The sequence below is a fragment of the Anser anser genome (genome assembly GCF_964211835.1).
Source record: "Anser anser genome assembly, chromosome: 16".
In the NCBI taxonomy this organism is placed as follows: domain Eukaryota; kingdom Metazoa; phylum Chordata; class Aves; order Anseriformes; family Anatidae; genus Anser; species Anser anser.
In genome coordinates this window covers 15,688,315-15,699,508 of record NC_139737.1, presented here as the reverse complement: position 1 = coordinate 15,699,508, position 11,194 = coordinate 15,688,315, and the positions used below count along the sequence as shown (strand labels likewise).

Here is an 11,194-nt window from a genome sequence, read left to right as displayed (position 1 = left end):
GGAGAGAGGAGACCAGGATGCCTTGCCACGCCACTTTAAGGAGGATAAATACTCCCAAGGATTTAAGGGGAAATCCTTAATCAGGGCCTGTGTGAACCTGCTGAAGTTCAACAAGGCCAAGTGCAAGGTCGTGCACCTGGTCTGGGGCAATCCCAAGCACAATTACAGGTTGGGTGAAGAATGGATTGAGAGCAGCTCTGAGGAGAGGGACCTGGGGGTGTTGGTTGATGGGAAGCTCAACATGAGCCGGCAAATGTGGGTGCTTGCAGCCCAGAAAACCAATTGGGTGACAGAGATACTGCCTGCATGAGGTGTGAGCAGGTGGAGGGTCTGATCAGCCTGGTGGCAGAGCTCAAGGAGGAGGTGGAGAGATTAAGGATCACCAGGGAGTGTGAGCAGGAGTTCGACTGGTGGAGTCACTCCCTGCCATGCCTGAGAGAAAGGCACCGGGGTGACACACCCCTAATAGTGATGGACCCCCTGCCCTGTCGCTGTTGGGCAGAGGGAGGGGACCTGAGAGAAGGAAAGGAATGGAAACAGGTTCCCTGCTCAGCATCACAGGCGAGCCCCCTCCCTACCCACCTCACCTCCCCGGGTACCCTTACACAATGGGTTTGAGGCCCTGGAGCTCTAGGGACAGGATGGTGAGGATGTGGGGGGAAAGTCTACACAGGAAGCTGTCTAGGGCAAGGAAGTCGACTCCACGCCTCAAGACTGCCTCCACCAAGAAGGACAGGAGGGTAATTGTCGTGGGTGGCTTCCTTCTGAGGTGAACAGAGGGCCCCATATGTCAGCCGGCCCCTACCCGTAGAGAAGTCTGCTGCCTCCCTGGGGCCTGGGTCAGGGACATAGCCAGAAAACTTCCTGACCTTGTTTGCCCTCTGATTATTACCCCTTAGGGTAATACAATAAAAGTCAGGCTAGCAGCAGTGAAATTGCTGAGAGAAGCCTGAAGACTATCAAAAGGGACTTCAGAGGTTACTGGATGGAGTGGGTGCTCAGGTGGTGTTTTCCTGTACCCCTTCAGTGATGGGGAGGGATACTGAGCGGACCTGGAAGGCCCAGCTGATCAATACATGGCTGAGAGGCTGGTGCCATTGCAGGAATTTGTGATTTTTTGATCATGGGGAATTTTACTCGGCACCTGGCCTGATGGCTGTCGATGGGTCCCACCTGTCTCAAAGAGGGAAACAGATTCTAGCCCAGGAGCTGGCAGGGCTTATTGAGAGGGCTTTAAACTAGGTATGAAGGGGGACGGAGATGCAATGAGGCTTGATAGAGGTGAGCCTGGGGGAGGAGTCCCAGGGTTGGGGGTGAGGGCAATGGCACAACTGAAGTGCATCTACAGCAATGCACACAGCATGGGCAACAAACAGGAGGAGGTGGAAGCCATTGTGCAGCAGGCAAGCTATAACTTTGTCGCCGACACTGACACGTGGTGGGACCGCTCCCGCGACTGGAGTGCTGCAATGGATGGCTACAAGCTCTTCAGAAGGGACGGGCAACTTAGCAGGGGAGGTGACGTGACTCTCTGTATTAGAGAGTGTTTTGATGTTGTTGAGCTCAGGGTTGGGAATGATAAGGTAGAGTCCCTGTGGTTAAGGATCAGGGGGTTGGCCGACAAGGCGGACATCCTGGTGGGGGTCTGTAATAGACTGCCAAACCACGATGAAGGGGCAGAAGAGGCGTTCTGTAAGCAGCTGGTGGAAGTCACTCAATCGTCAGCGCTTGCTCTCATGGGGGACTTCAACTTCCCGGACATGTGCTGGAAATACAACACAGCCCTGAGGAAGCAGCCTAGAAGGTTCCTGGAGTGCGTGGAGGACAGCTTCCTGACTCAGCTGGTTAGTGAGCCTACCAGAGGGGTGCCCCGCTAGACCTGCTGTTCACGAACAGAGAAGGACTGGTGGGAGATGTGGTGGTAAGGAGTTGTCTTGGGCAGAGGGACCATGAAATGGTAGAGTTCTCTGTTCTTGGTGAAGTCAGGAGGGGAGGAGGGTGTCAGTAAAACTGCTACCTTGGACCTCCAGAGGGCAGACTTTGAATTGTTCAGGACACTGGTAGGGAGGGTCCCTTGGGAGCCAGTCCAGAAGGGCAGAGGGGTCCAGGAAGGCTGGATGCTCCTCCAGAAGGAAGTCTGAAAGGCTCAGGAGCAGGCTGTCCCCATGTGCCATAAGATGGGCTGGCAGGAAGAAGACTGGAGTGGCTGAACAGGGAACTTCTGCTGAGTGTCTGGGAGAAAAAGGGAGTTTATGTCTGGTGGAAGAAGGGGCTGGCAACTTGGGGAGAGTACAGGGAAGTTGTCAGCTGTGCAGAGAAAAAAATCAGGAGGGATCTGGCCAGGGTCGATGGGCAGAGGCCAAGGGGATGAGGTTCAACATGGCTAAGTGCCGGGTCCTGCACTTTGGCCACAACAACCCCATGCAGTGCTACAGGCTTCGGGCAGAGTGGCTGGAAAGCTGTGCAGAGGAAAAGGATCTGGGGGTGCTGATTGATCCTGGCCTCGACATGAGCCAGCAGTGTGCCCAGGTGGCCAAGAAGGCCAACAGCATCCTGGCTTGTGTCAGGAATAGTGTAGCCAGCAGGGCCAGGGAGGTGATCGTCCCCAGTACTCTGCTCTGGTGAGGCCGCACCTCGAGTGCTGTGTTCAGCCTTGGGCCCCTCACTACAAGAAGGACATCGAGGCCCTGGAGCATGTCTAGAGAAGGGCTACAAAGCTGGTGAAGGGCCTGGAGCACAAGTCCTGTGAGGAGCGGCTGAGGGAACTGGGGGTGTTTGGTCTGGAGAAGAGGAGGCTCAGGGCGGACCTCATTGCTCTCTGCAGGTACCAGAAAGGAAGGTGTGGGGAGCTGGGGGTCGGCCTCTTCTCACAGATGACTAGTGATAGGACCAGAGGGAACGGCCTTAAGTTGTGACTGGGGAGGTTTAGGTTGGAAATGAGGAGACATTTCTTCTCAGAAAGAGCAGTCAGGCATTGGGACGGGTTGCCCAGGGAGGTGGTGGCGTCACCGTCCCTGGGGGTGTTCAAGGAAAGGTTGGACCTGGTGCTTAGGGACATGGTTTAGGGGGTGACATTGGTGGTAGGGGGGTGGTTGGACCAGATGATCTTGGAGGGCTTTTCCAACCTTTATGATTCTATATGGACCTGTAGAAGCGAGTCCAGAGGAAGGCCACGAGGATCATCAGAGGGCTGGAGCTCCTATGAAGACAGGCTGAGGGAGGCGGGGTTCTTCAGCCTGGAGAAGAGAAGGGTCCGGGGAGACCTCACAGCAGCCTGACAGGACCTAAAGGGGCTGCAGAAAAGCTGGGGAGGGACTCTTTGTCAGGGAATGTAGGGATAGGACAAGGGTAATGGCTTTAAACTAAAAAAAGGGTAGGTTTAATTAGACATTAAGAAGAAATTCTTTAATGTGAGGGTGGTGAGGCACTGGCACAGGTTGCCCAGAGGAGCTGTGGATGCCCCATCCCTGGGTGTGTTCAAGGCCAGGCTGGATGGGGCTGGGGGCAGCCTGGGTTGGTGGGAGCTGTCCCTTGGGCAGGGCTTAGAACTGGATGGTCTTTAAGGTCCTTCCACCCCAAACCATCCTATGGTTCTGTGAAATGCTGATTCAGCTAGAGGAGACCGGTAGCACCAAGGCACACCAAAAAGCAAACTTAGGTATGCGAAAGGGGGCTCTGGGGAATGCTAAGAGATGCCTGGAGGGCTCTGGGGACACAGAAAGGTGCACAGATCGTTCTGTCCAGGAGAAGGCATTCACAGCCCGGCTCACGGAGCAGTCACTACCTAAGGGAGGGCACTCGCACCCCAGACATCACCGTGGGGTACTTGAGGGAGGTGTGAGGCTGCCAGCACCAGGCTGGGGAGGCTCTGGTGTCTTGTGGGCATGAAGGGGAGAGTTTGCACCAGTTTGTTCCTGTGGCTGTGCCCACGGCCCTTCTCCTGGCCATGCCCAGGCTGGCTCCAGCGGGGTCTCCTGGGGAGCCGGTCCCAAATCTGGCTACAAAACTGGTCGTGAGTCCCAAACTTGCATACACAAGCAGTCCTGAGCATGGGTAATGCTGTGGGTGAGGGCAAGCAGTGGATGAAACACTGAGCATCATCACCCCTAAACAGAAAGGGACAGGAGTGTTTACAGGCTGCTCGGCAGAGCTTGAATATAAATTTATGGCCTTTGGCAGAAAGGAAGACTTTGAAAGTGGCATGAAAGACTTTGGTCCTTTAGCTGCTTTTTCTTGAAAGGAAGGAAGACTCTGCATGTGGATGCTCCCCTCGCAGCTGACACTTGTGCAGCTCCATGGTCCCTGCACCCATGGACAGGGTCCTGCACCGCGCGTGCTGGTGTCACCACAGAGCCTGGGCAAGAGATGGGGCCAGCAACAAGCACAGGGAAGGGGACAGGGACAGCCTCCCTGTGGCAGCTCAGGCAGGGACTGGCTGCCCAGTCCTGAACTTTAATGGGGCTCTTGGTGAGGGGTGCCAGACAAGGCTGTTGAGGCACCAGCTGTGCCAAGCACTGGGATGCTAAGCTGGGACACCCCCCACACCCCCAATGCCCAGTGCCACCATCAGAGCCTGGTGGTGGGGACATGGGGATGGGGGGTGGCAAGCGAGGAGCCACCGACCAGGGCAGTGAGGGCCCATGGGCCTGCACAGGTCCTGATATGGGGATGGGGCGCAGCTCTCAAAATCACAGAATCACAGAATGGGTGAGGTTGGAAGAGCCCTCCAGAGATCTGGTCCAACCCCCTGCTCTAGCAGGGTCACCCAGAGCATGTTAGACAGGATCACATCTAAGCAGGTTTTTGAATATCTCCAGAGAAGGAGACTCCACAACTTCTCTGGGCAACCTGTCCCAGTGCTCTGTCACCCAAACTGTAAAGTTCTTCCTCATATGGTGATGAAACCTTCTGTGGTTCAATTTATACCTATTACCCCTTGTCCTATCACAGGCCACCACTGAGAAGAGTTTGGCCCCATCCTCTTTACATGGTCCCCTCAGGTATTTGTAGAGATTGATGAGATCCCCTTTCAATCTCCTTTTCCCTATGCTAAACACGCCCAGCTCACTTAGTCTTTCCTCATAAGACAGATGCTTCAATCCCTTAATCATCCTTGTGGCTCTACGCTGGACCCTCTCTAGAAGTTCTACATCCCTCTTGTACTGGGGAGCCCAGAACTGGACACAGTGCTCCAGGTGTGGCCTCACCAGGGCTGAGCAGAGGGGCAGGATCACCTCTCTCGACCTGCTGGCCATGCTCCTCCTGATGCAGGGTAGGATCCCATTGGCCTTCTTGGCCACAAGGACACAGTGCTGGCTCATGGTTAACTTGTTGTCCACCACATCTCCCAGGTCCCTCTCCACGGAACTGCTCGTCAGCAGATCAGCCCCCAACCTGTACTGCTGCCTGGGGTTGTTCCTCCCCAGGTGCAGGACCCCCCAAAAATCCTCCCAAAGCTGCTGGGGGACCAGGCAACATGCAGCAAGGCAGGAGCAGGCCATTGCAGCCATCGTGCTACCATGCGGGGTGCTGCCTCGCACTGGAACCACCTTTAATTACTGTCTGATATCTGCATAAAAGGGAAGTTATTTTAAGGTTGGGCCCAGAGGCTCACCTGGTGCCAACTGTTTGGGAGCACGGGTGTTGGGACAGCTGCAGGAGAGGGTCACCATGGGACCACCACAGTCCCTCGAAGTTTGCAGCAGCCCCTGCCCAGGGCAGGGGACACCACAGCCTGGGGTTTCCCTCCTGCTGCAGGCCCAGAGCCCCAGCTCGCCCGGCTGCCTGGCCGCAGGACATGACCCAAGGCCACCCAGCCCCGCGCGAGGCGCCGTGCCCTGTGCCGCTCTGGGGCTGCGCTGGCCTCAGAGCTCGGTGTTGACAGGTAACAACTATTGCAACAGTCATGTTGCAAAGAGCAACACGGAGTGCGACCTGCCTGTTGATCCCAAAAACAAGGGCTCCCCACACTGTTGGTGATCAGCTGAGCCCACGTGGAAGCCAGGGTGCAGAGGGGGTGACAGCCACCGGCCACACGGTGACAAGTGGAGGCGGACACCTGCCCACCCAGCCCAGCTCTGCAGAGGACACCTCTCGGTGACCCAGGCTGTGGGGCTCCACGCCCATCCCTGCGTCACACCAGTGCGCTTGAACATTAACCCAGGGTGGCGGTGAGGTGTCCCTGGCAGCACGGCTCCCAGCACCCCAGGAGCACCCAGGATGAGGGGGCTCCGTGCCCGCTACCACCTCCTGGTAGGTCTGGCCCTGCGGTGCCTGGCGTGGGGCACGTGCTGGCAGCGTCAGGGCCGGGGCGTGCAGCCGGGCGGACAGACAGATGCTGTTTGTGGGGTTGCCCCTGGGGAGGTGAGGGGGAGATGGGGCACACTGGGGTTCTGCCCTTCAGCCAGCCCTGCTGTGATTTAAGCACCAGCGGGTCCCCGGTCCTTCTGGGGCTGCCCCTGCCTTTCCCCCTTGTCCTTTGGTCCCCTGGGGTGTTTTCTGCCTGTCTCCCCCCGTGGGGAAGCTGGAGGAGCTGCTTGACTCTGCCCCACTGTCCCCCTGTCCTTGAGCAGGGGTGCAGGCTGCGCCCACAGCTAACCTGATCCCATGGCTGGCCGGGACTGCCGCCTGGCCCAAGGCTCTTCAACATCCCCATGCATGGGGCCAGTCCTGCTGCAGGCAGGGGAGGGGAGGGCACAACTGGGAATCACCGTTGCAAGCTCTTCTGCTGGGTGCTGAGTTTGAGCTGAGGCTGTGGAAACCTCTCCTTGTCTCCTCTTCCTCTTTCTCCTCCTCCGCATCTCCTCCCTGGGTGGCCCTGCACCCTTGAACTTCCGTGCAATGGTGGCACCGCCTGGCAGGGCGCCAGGGCATGGCACGGCACAGCACGGCAGTGTTGGGAGCGGGCCCAGCCAAGCACCCACCCCGGGGTCCAAGGGCTGCAGAGGCCTTTGGGACCCCTTCACCTGGAGCCTGCACAGGGTGGGAGACCCCTGTGCGGGGCAGCTTTGGGGACACTGCTCCCTTGGGGCAAGGCTGCTGGTCTGGGTGGGAGGTGTGGGGCGGGGGGGGGGGGGGGGGGGGGGGGGGGAGGTAGGCACTCACCTCCTTCCGCCCCCCAGGCCGACCAGGATGAAGACCTGCCCATGGGATGCGCAGAGCCGGACAGCGAGGGGCGACCAGGCTGGGAGGGGGCCCCGGTTGCAGCCGCAGCCCTGGAGGAGCCGTGTGGTCTGGTGCTGAGCACACCGAGCCGCATCCTGCGGGACAGGGAGACAAAGGAGGTGAGGAGCCCTTCACTCGGCTCCCCCCCCACTGCCAAGCCACAGTCGTGCCAGCGTGAGGTTGGATGGGTGATGCCGTCCCCCCCCCCGGTCCCCATCCCCAGGGACAGTCGGGTCCCCCTGCCCCGGGTCGAGGCCCAGTGCTCCTCCTGGAGGAGCAGAGGCAGTGAGCAGGGCTGCAGGGCTGGCACTGCCAGAGAAGAGGGAGCCAAAACTGGGGAGCCCCCACATGGGTTCCCAGCGCAGTGCCCCCATTGCCAGATCCCCTGCATGGGCTCGGGTGAGGGGAAGGTAGGCACAGGTGGCCGTGCCTTGGCCAGGTTGCGGCTCCCCAAGGACCCAGTTCATCTGGGGGACAGCCCTGGAGGTGCCAGGCCCCACACCCTACCAGAGGGCAGAGATGTGGGACACCTCACTCCGAGCCAGCTGCCTGGTCTCCTGCTTGTATCTGGGCAGGTTCTCGGGCTTCCCACGAGGGTGCTTAGGGTGAGAATGCTCGGGGAGCCCCGGGAGGATGCTCAGGACGACCTTTTGGGAAGACACCTGGGGGAAGAATGCTCCAGCAGATGTCTTGGGAGGCTGCTTGGGAACACCTCTTGGGCATATGAGTATGGGTGAAAATGCTTCAAGGGAAGGGTGCTTGGTGGGGGGAGGATGCTGGGGGTGGGGTGTGCCTCGTGGGAGGTTGGGGGCTGGGGGGCGGGGAGGCGTGCTGCAGAGTGCTGCGGGAGCAGAGACAGGCTGCTGCCCAGGCTGGGGCCCCCCCCCCGCAGACAGCTGGGAGCGGCAGAGGTGCAGGGGAGGTGGGACAGCCCAACAGCCCCGCTGAGCCCGCTCCACCCCAGCTGGGGCCCCACCTGCCCACCCGGCTGCAGCAGCAGCCCTGGCGCCTGCTGTACTGCACTGCACGGGATGGCTTCAGCCTGAGAACCCTGTACCGGCGTGCCGGCCCGCCGAGCTCCCCTGCACTGCTGCTCATCCGAGACACCGATGCACAGGTACGTCCGGAACCGGTCATCCCACAGCATCCCCCGCACCACAGCAGCTTCACGCAGGCCTGGGTCTGTCCTCGCTGCTGCTCGCAGGATGGAGTCATGCCAGAGAGCCCTGGCACAGTTCATGCCTCAACCCCGCGGCACTGGCATCTGCTCTTCTCTCCCCCTACCAGGCCTTCGGGGCGTTCTTCGCTACCACCATTCACATGAGCAACAAATTTTACGGCACAGGGGAAACATTCCTCTTCTCTTTCGCCCCAGAGCTGAAGGTGGGGGCTGCAGCTGTGTGGTCAGAGGAAAGGGCGGGGGGGTCCTGAGGGTGGGGGCCAGCAATGCTCCATGGCCCGTCCCTGCTGGAAGAACCCTGAGGTGCTGTTGAAAGGTCCAGGGGATGGGCCAGGGCAATGCAGCCGCACTTGGTCAACCAGGAACAAAGGCACCAGGTCACCATACCCCAGGACCCAGCCAGCGGGATGTCAGCTGGGGGAGGGGGGAGGAAGGGGGGTGGTCTGTGTGTCTGAGGGGGCTGATGTCTGATGGTGACATCAGTGGGAAGGCAGCTGTCCCCTGAAAGGGCTCCGAGGGCTGCTGGTGGGGACAGGCCCGCAGGGGACGTGTCAGGGGGCACTGTCCCATCCCAGACCTGAGCCACCCTGCAGTAGCCCGGGAAGGATCCTGGGGACAGCAGGGAGCGAATCCATCAGCTGGGGGCTGGTGCCCGGCTCTGCGGCTGCAGCCATTCCTTGCAGGGCTCCAGGCTCTGAGCCTTGCAGCCGTGACTGACGGGCGCAGGGCCCGGCCCTACCAGCTGGGACAGGGACAGGGACAGGGTGGCCTGACTGCTGTCCCCACAGGTCTTCAGGTGGACGGGCAGGAACAACTTCTTCATGAAGGGAGATGTGGACCTGCTGATGGTCGGCGGGGGCAGGTAGGGGTCCCAGCTGCTGAGAGGCTCCCCTGGCCGAGCGGCCGGCAGCAGGAGAGGGCCGCAGCTGAGCACAGCCTCTGCACCTTCCAGTGGCAGGTTTGGGCTGTGGCTGGACGGGGACTTGCACCATGGGGGCAGCTACCCCTGCGAGACCTTCAACAATGAGAGCCTCTCGTCGCGGGGGGATTTCTGCGTTCAGGACCTGGAGGTGTGGGGCCTGGCCTGACGGACACCGGTGCCAGGGGAAGAGCATGAACTGATGGCTCACGGGGCCAGTCGCCTCCGGCGCCCACCGGGACAGTGCTTGGGGAAGGCCACACCTGCCTCCTGCTCCCCAGCCCTGCAAATGTCCCCATCACACACGCCTAGCGAAGGGCGAGGGGACAGACCCTTGCAGGAGGCCAGCCCCACAGTGCTGCTGCCATGCCAGCTCTGCCTGTAGCACCCAAGGACCTGGCCTGGCAGGGATGGGGCAGAGCCTTCCCAAGAGGGCACGAGTCCAGATGAAGCAGCAAACTCTGAGAGCAGCGTGCTGCCAGCACAACCAAGTAGCTGGGACAGCCTCTGCCCTGCTGGCTGCTGCCATAGGGATGGTGGCATCGGGGCTGGTGGGTGAGAGGGGGCTGACCATCAATAAATGGGAAGAGCCATGCTCCAAGCCTTGTCCTTGTCATGAAGACAAGTAATTGCACCACGAAGTCGTACAAAGAAAGCCGCACAAGCAGACATGCATGCACACACATCCTGGTCGATGGCTCAGGCAGTGGGTGCAAGCCCTCCCATGCATGAGACATTCCTCCCAGTTTGGCCCCTCACATCTGCCTTGTAATGCCTGATTTACTACTGGGGGGAGAGGAGTGGCTGGGGACTAAGCTGAAGCATCCACTATAACACCGTGCTTTCACATGTCCTCAGTTTCTACCCTAAACCTGTAATTATGTGAAACTTGGATCCCACCAAGTCCAGATTGCCTTACTTTAACTATACCCACCTTACTCTACACATCTCTGCATGGAACGTCACCAGCCATTTCAGCCTCCCATAGCCCATCTGAGATGCTCTATGGCTGTTTACTCTCCTTGCAGGCTATTTCAGTACTCAACCTATTCCAAAAGTCATTTACTGAGATGGTGAAGAGCCCCAGCAGGACTGCGCTGGTGCTGGACCCTGCTGCACAAACTGACCCTGTCTTCCTTCCCACCCTTGCTCCCCCCGCCCCCAAAGCTGCTCTCCCCTGCCCAAGCCTTGTTCTCTGTTTTGATCTCCAAGGTGCAGAAAATTGTTGCCTTGTGCACAGCTTCCAGCTATGGCACCATGGGGCAGCAGGGCCAGGGGAGCAGATGATGGGTGTTGAGGAATGTCCCCTGGTGAATGACGGGTGTTGAGGACCCACCTGCCTGGTGCTGGAGCACAGTCCAGTACCTGGTCGGTCTTGTACCCTTGTCTATTCCTCCTCTGTTCCGCACTGATTCCCTACCCCTTCACATCGTCCCATCAGTTGACACAGTCGTGTCCGTCCCCCCCCCCACCCTCCACCACTGGGGACCTTCAGGGTTACACCCTGACCTGGTGCTGCAGTTTCTTGGGAGCCCATCAATTAGCATGACCGACAAGGTTCATGTCTGGTTATTGTCTTTGTTAACACTAACGGGCCAGGTTTTATGTCCATGTGTTTGTCTCCCTTTCTTTATTCTCCCAACTTAAAAAATAAGCATTGTCCCCCTCCCCACACCCCTACGAACGAGTGTTATGGACCATATTTGTTCTTATCACCACCTCCCTCACCATGTGTCCATCAGGTTTGCCTCTATCTGGTGTTCCCAGCTCCTCTGACCAGCTGCCCTTATTGGAAGAGCCACCGTCCTTCCACACCCACTTGACACAGAGCATCCCCTCCTGTGGAGCTCCTGGATGCGCGCAGCAGCACATGCCAGGAGCCCACACCGGCTGGTCGGGGCCCCCAAGCTACTGTGTGTTTGTGGCCTCCA

The 11,194-nt window shown here is 59.3% G+C and overlaps 1 protein-coding gene across 2 annotated transcripts; it reads left to right on the top strand.

Annotated features, from left to right (window-relative positions):
• Positions 1–23: 23 nt before the first annotated feature.
• Positions 24–10,725, top strand: TLDC2 (TBC/LysM-associated domain containing 2). Of its 2 annotated transcripts, XM_083801313.1 has the most exons (6): positions 24–6,252; positions 7,122–7,283; positions 8,129–8,281; positions 8,452–8,547; positions 9,133–9,206; positions 9,297–10,725. In XM_083801313.1, the coding sequence occupies exons 1-6, from the start codon at positions 6,220–6,222 to the stop codon at positions 9,430–9,432; spliced, it is 654 nt and encodes a 217-aa protein (XP_083657439.1). In that variant the 5' UTR covers positions 24–6,219; the 3' UTR covers positions 9,433–10,725. The 2 variants fall into 2 exon arrangements, with proteins under 2 accessions (XP_083657439.1, XP_083657440.1); XM_083801314.1 differs by lacking the exon at positions 8,129–8,281.
• The last annotated feature ends 469 nt before the right edge of the window (positions 10,726–11,194 follow it).

Excerpts from the sequence above, each read along its gene's own strand:
- TLDC2 (XM_083801313.1), top strand. The coding sequence starts at position 6,220 with ATGAGGGGGCTCCGTGCCCGCTACCACCTCCTG. Across the intron at positions 7,284-8,128 it reads GGGACAGGGAGACAAAGGAG|CTGGGGCCCCACCTGCCCAC; the intron begins GTGAGGAGCCCT and ends GCTCCACCCCAG. Across the intron at positions 8,548-9,132 it reads CTTTCGCCCCAGAGCTGAAG|GTCTTCAGGTGGACGGGCAG; the intron begins GTGGGGGCTGCA and ends CTGTCCCCACAG.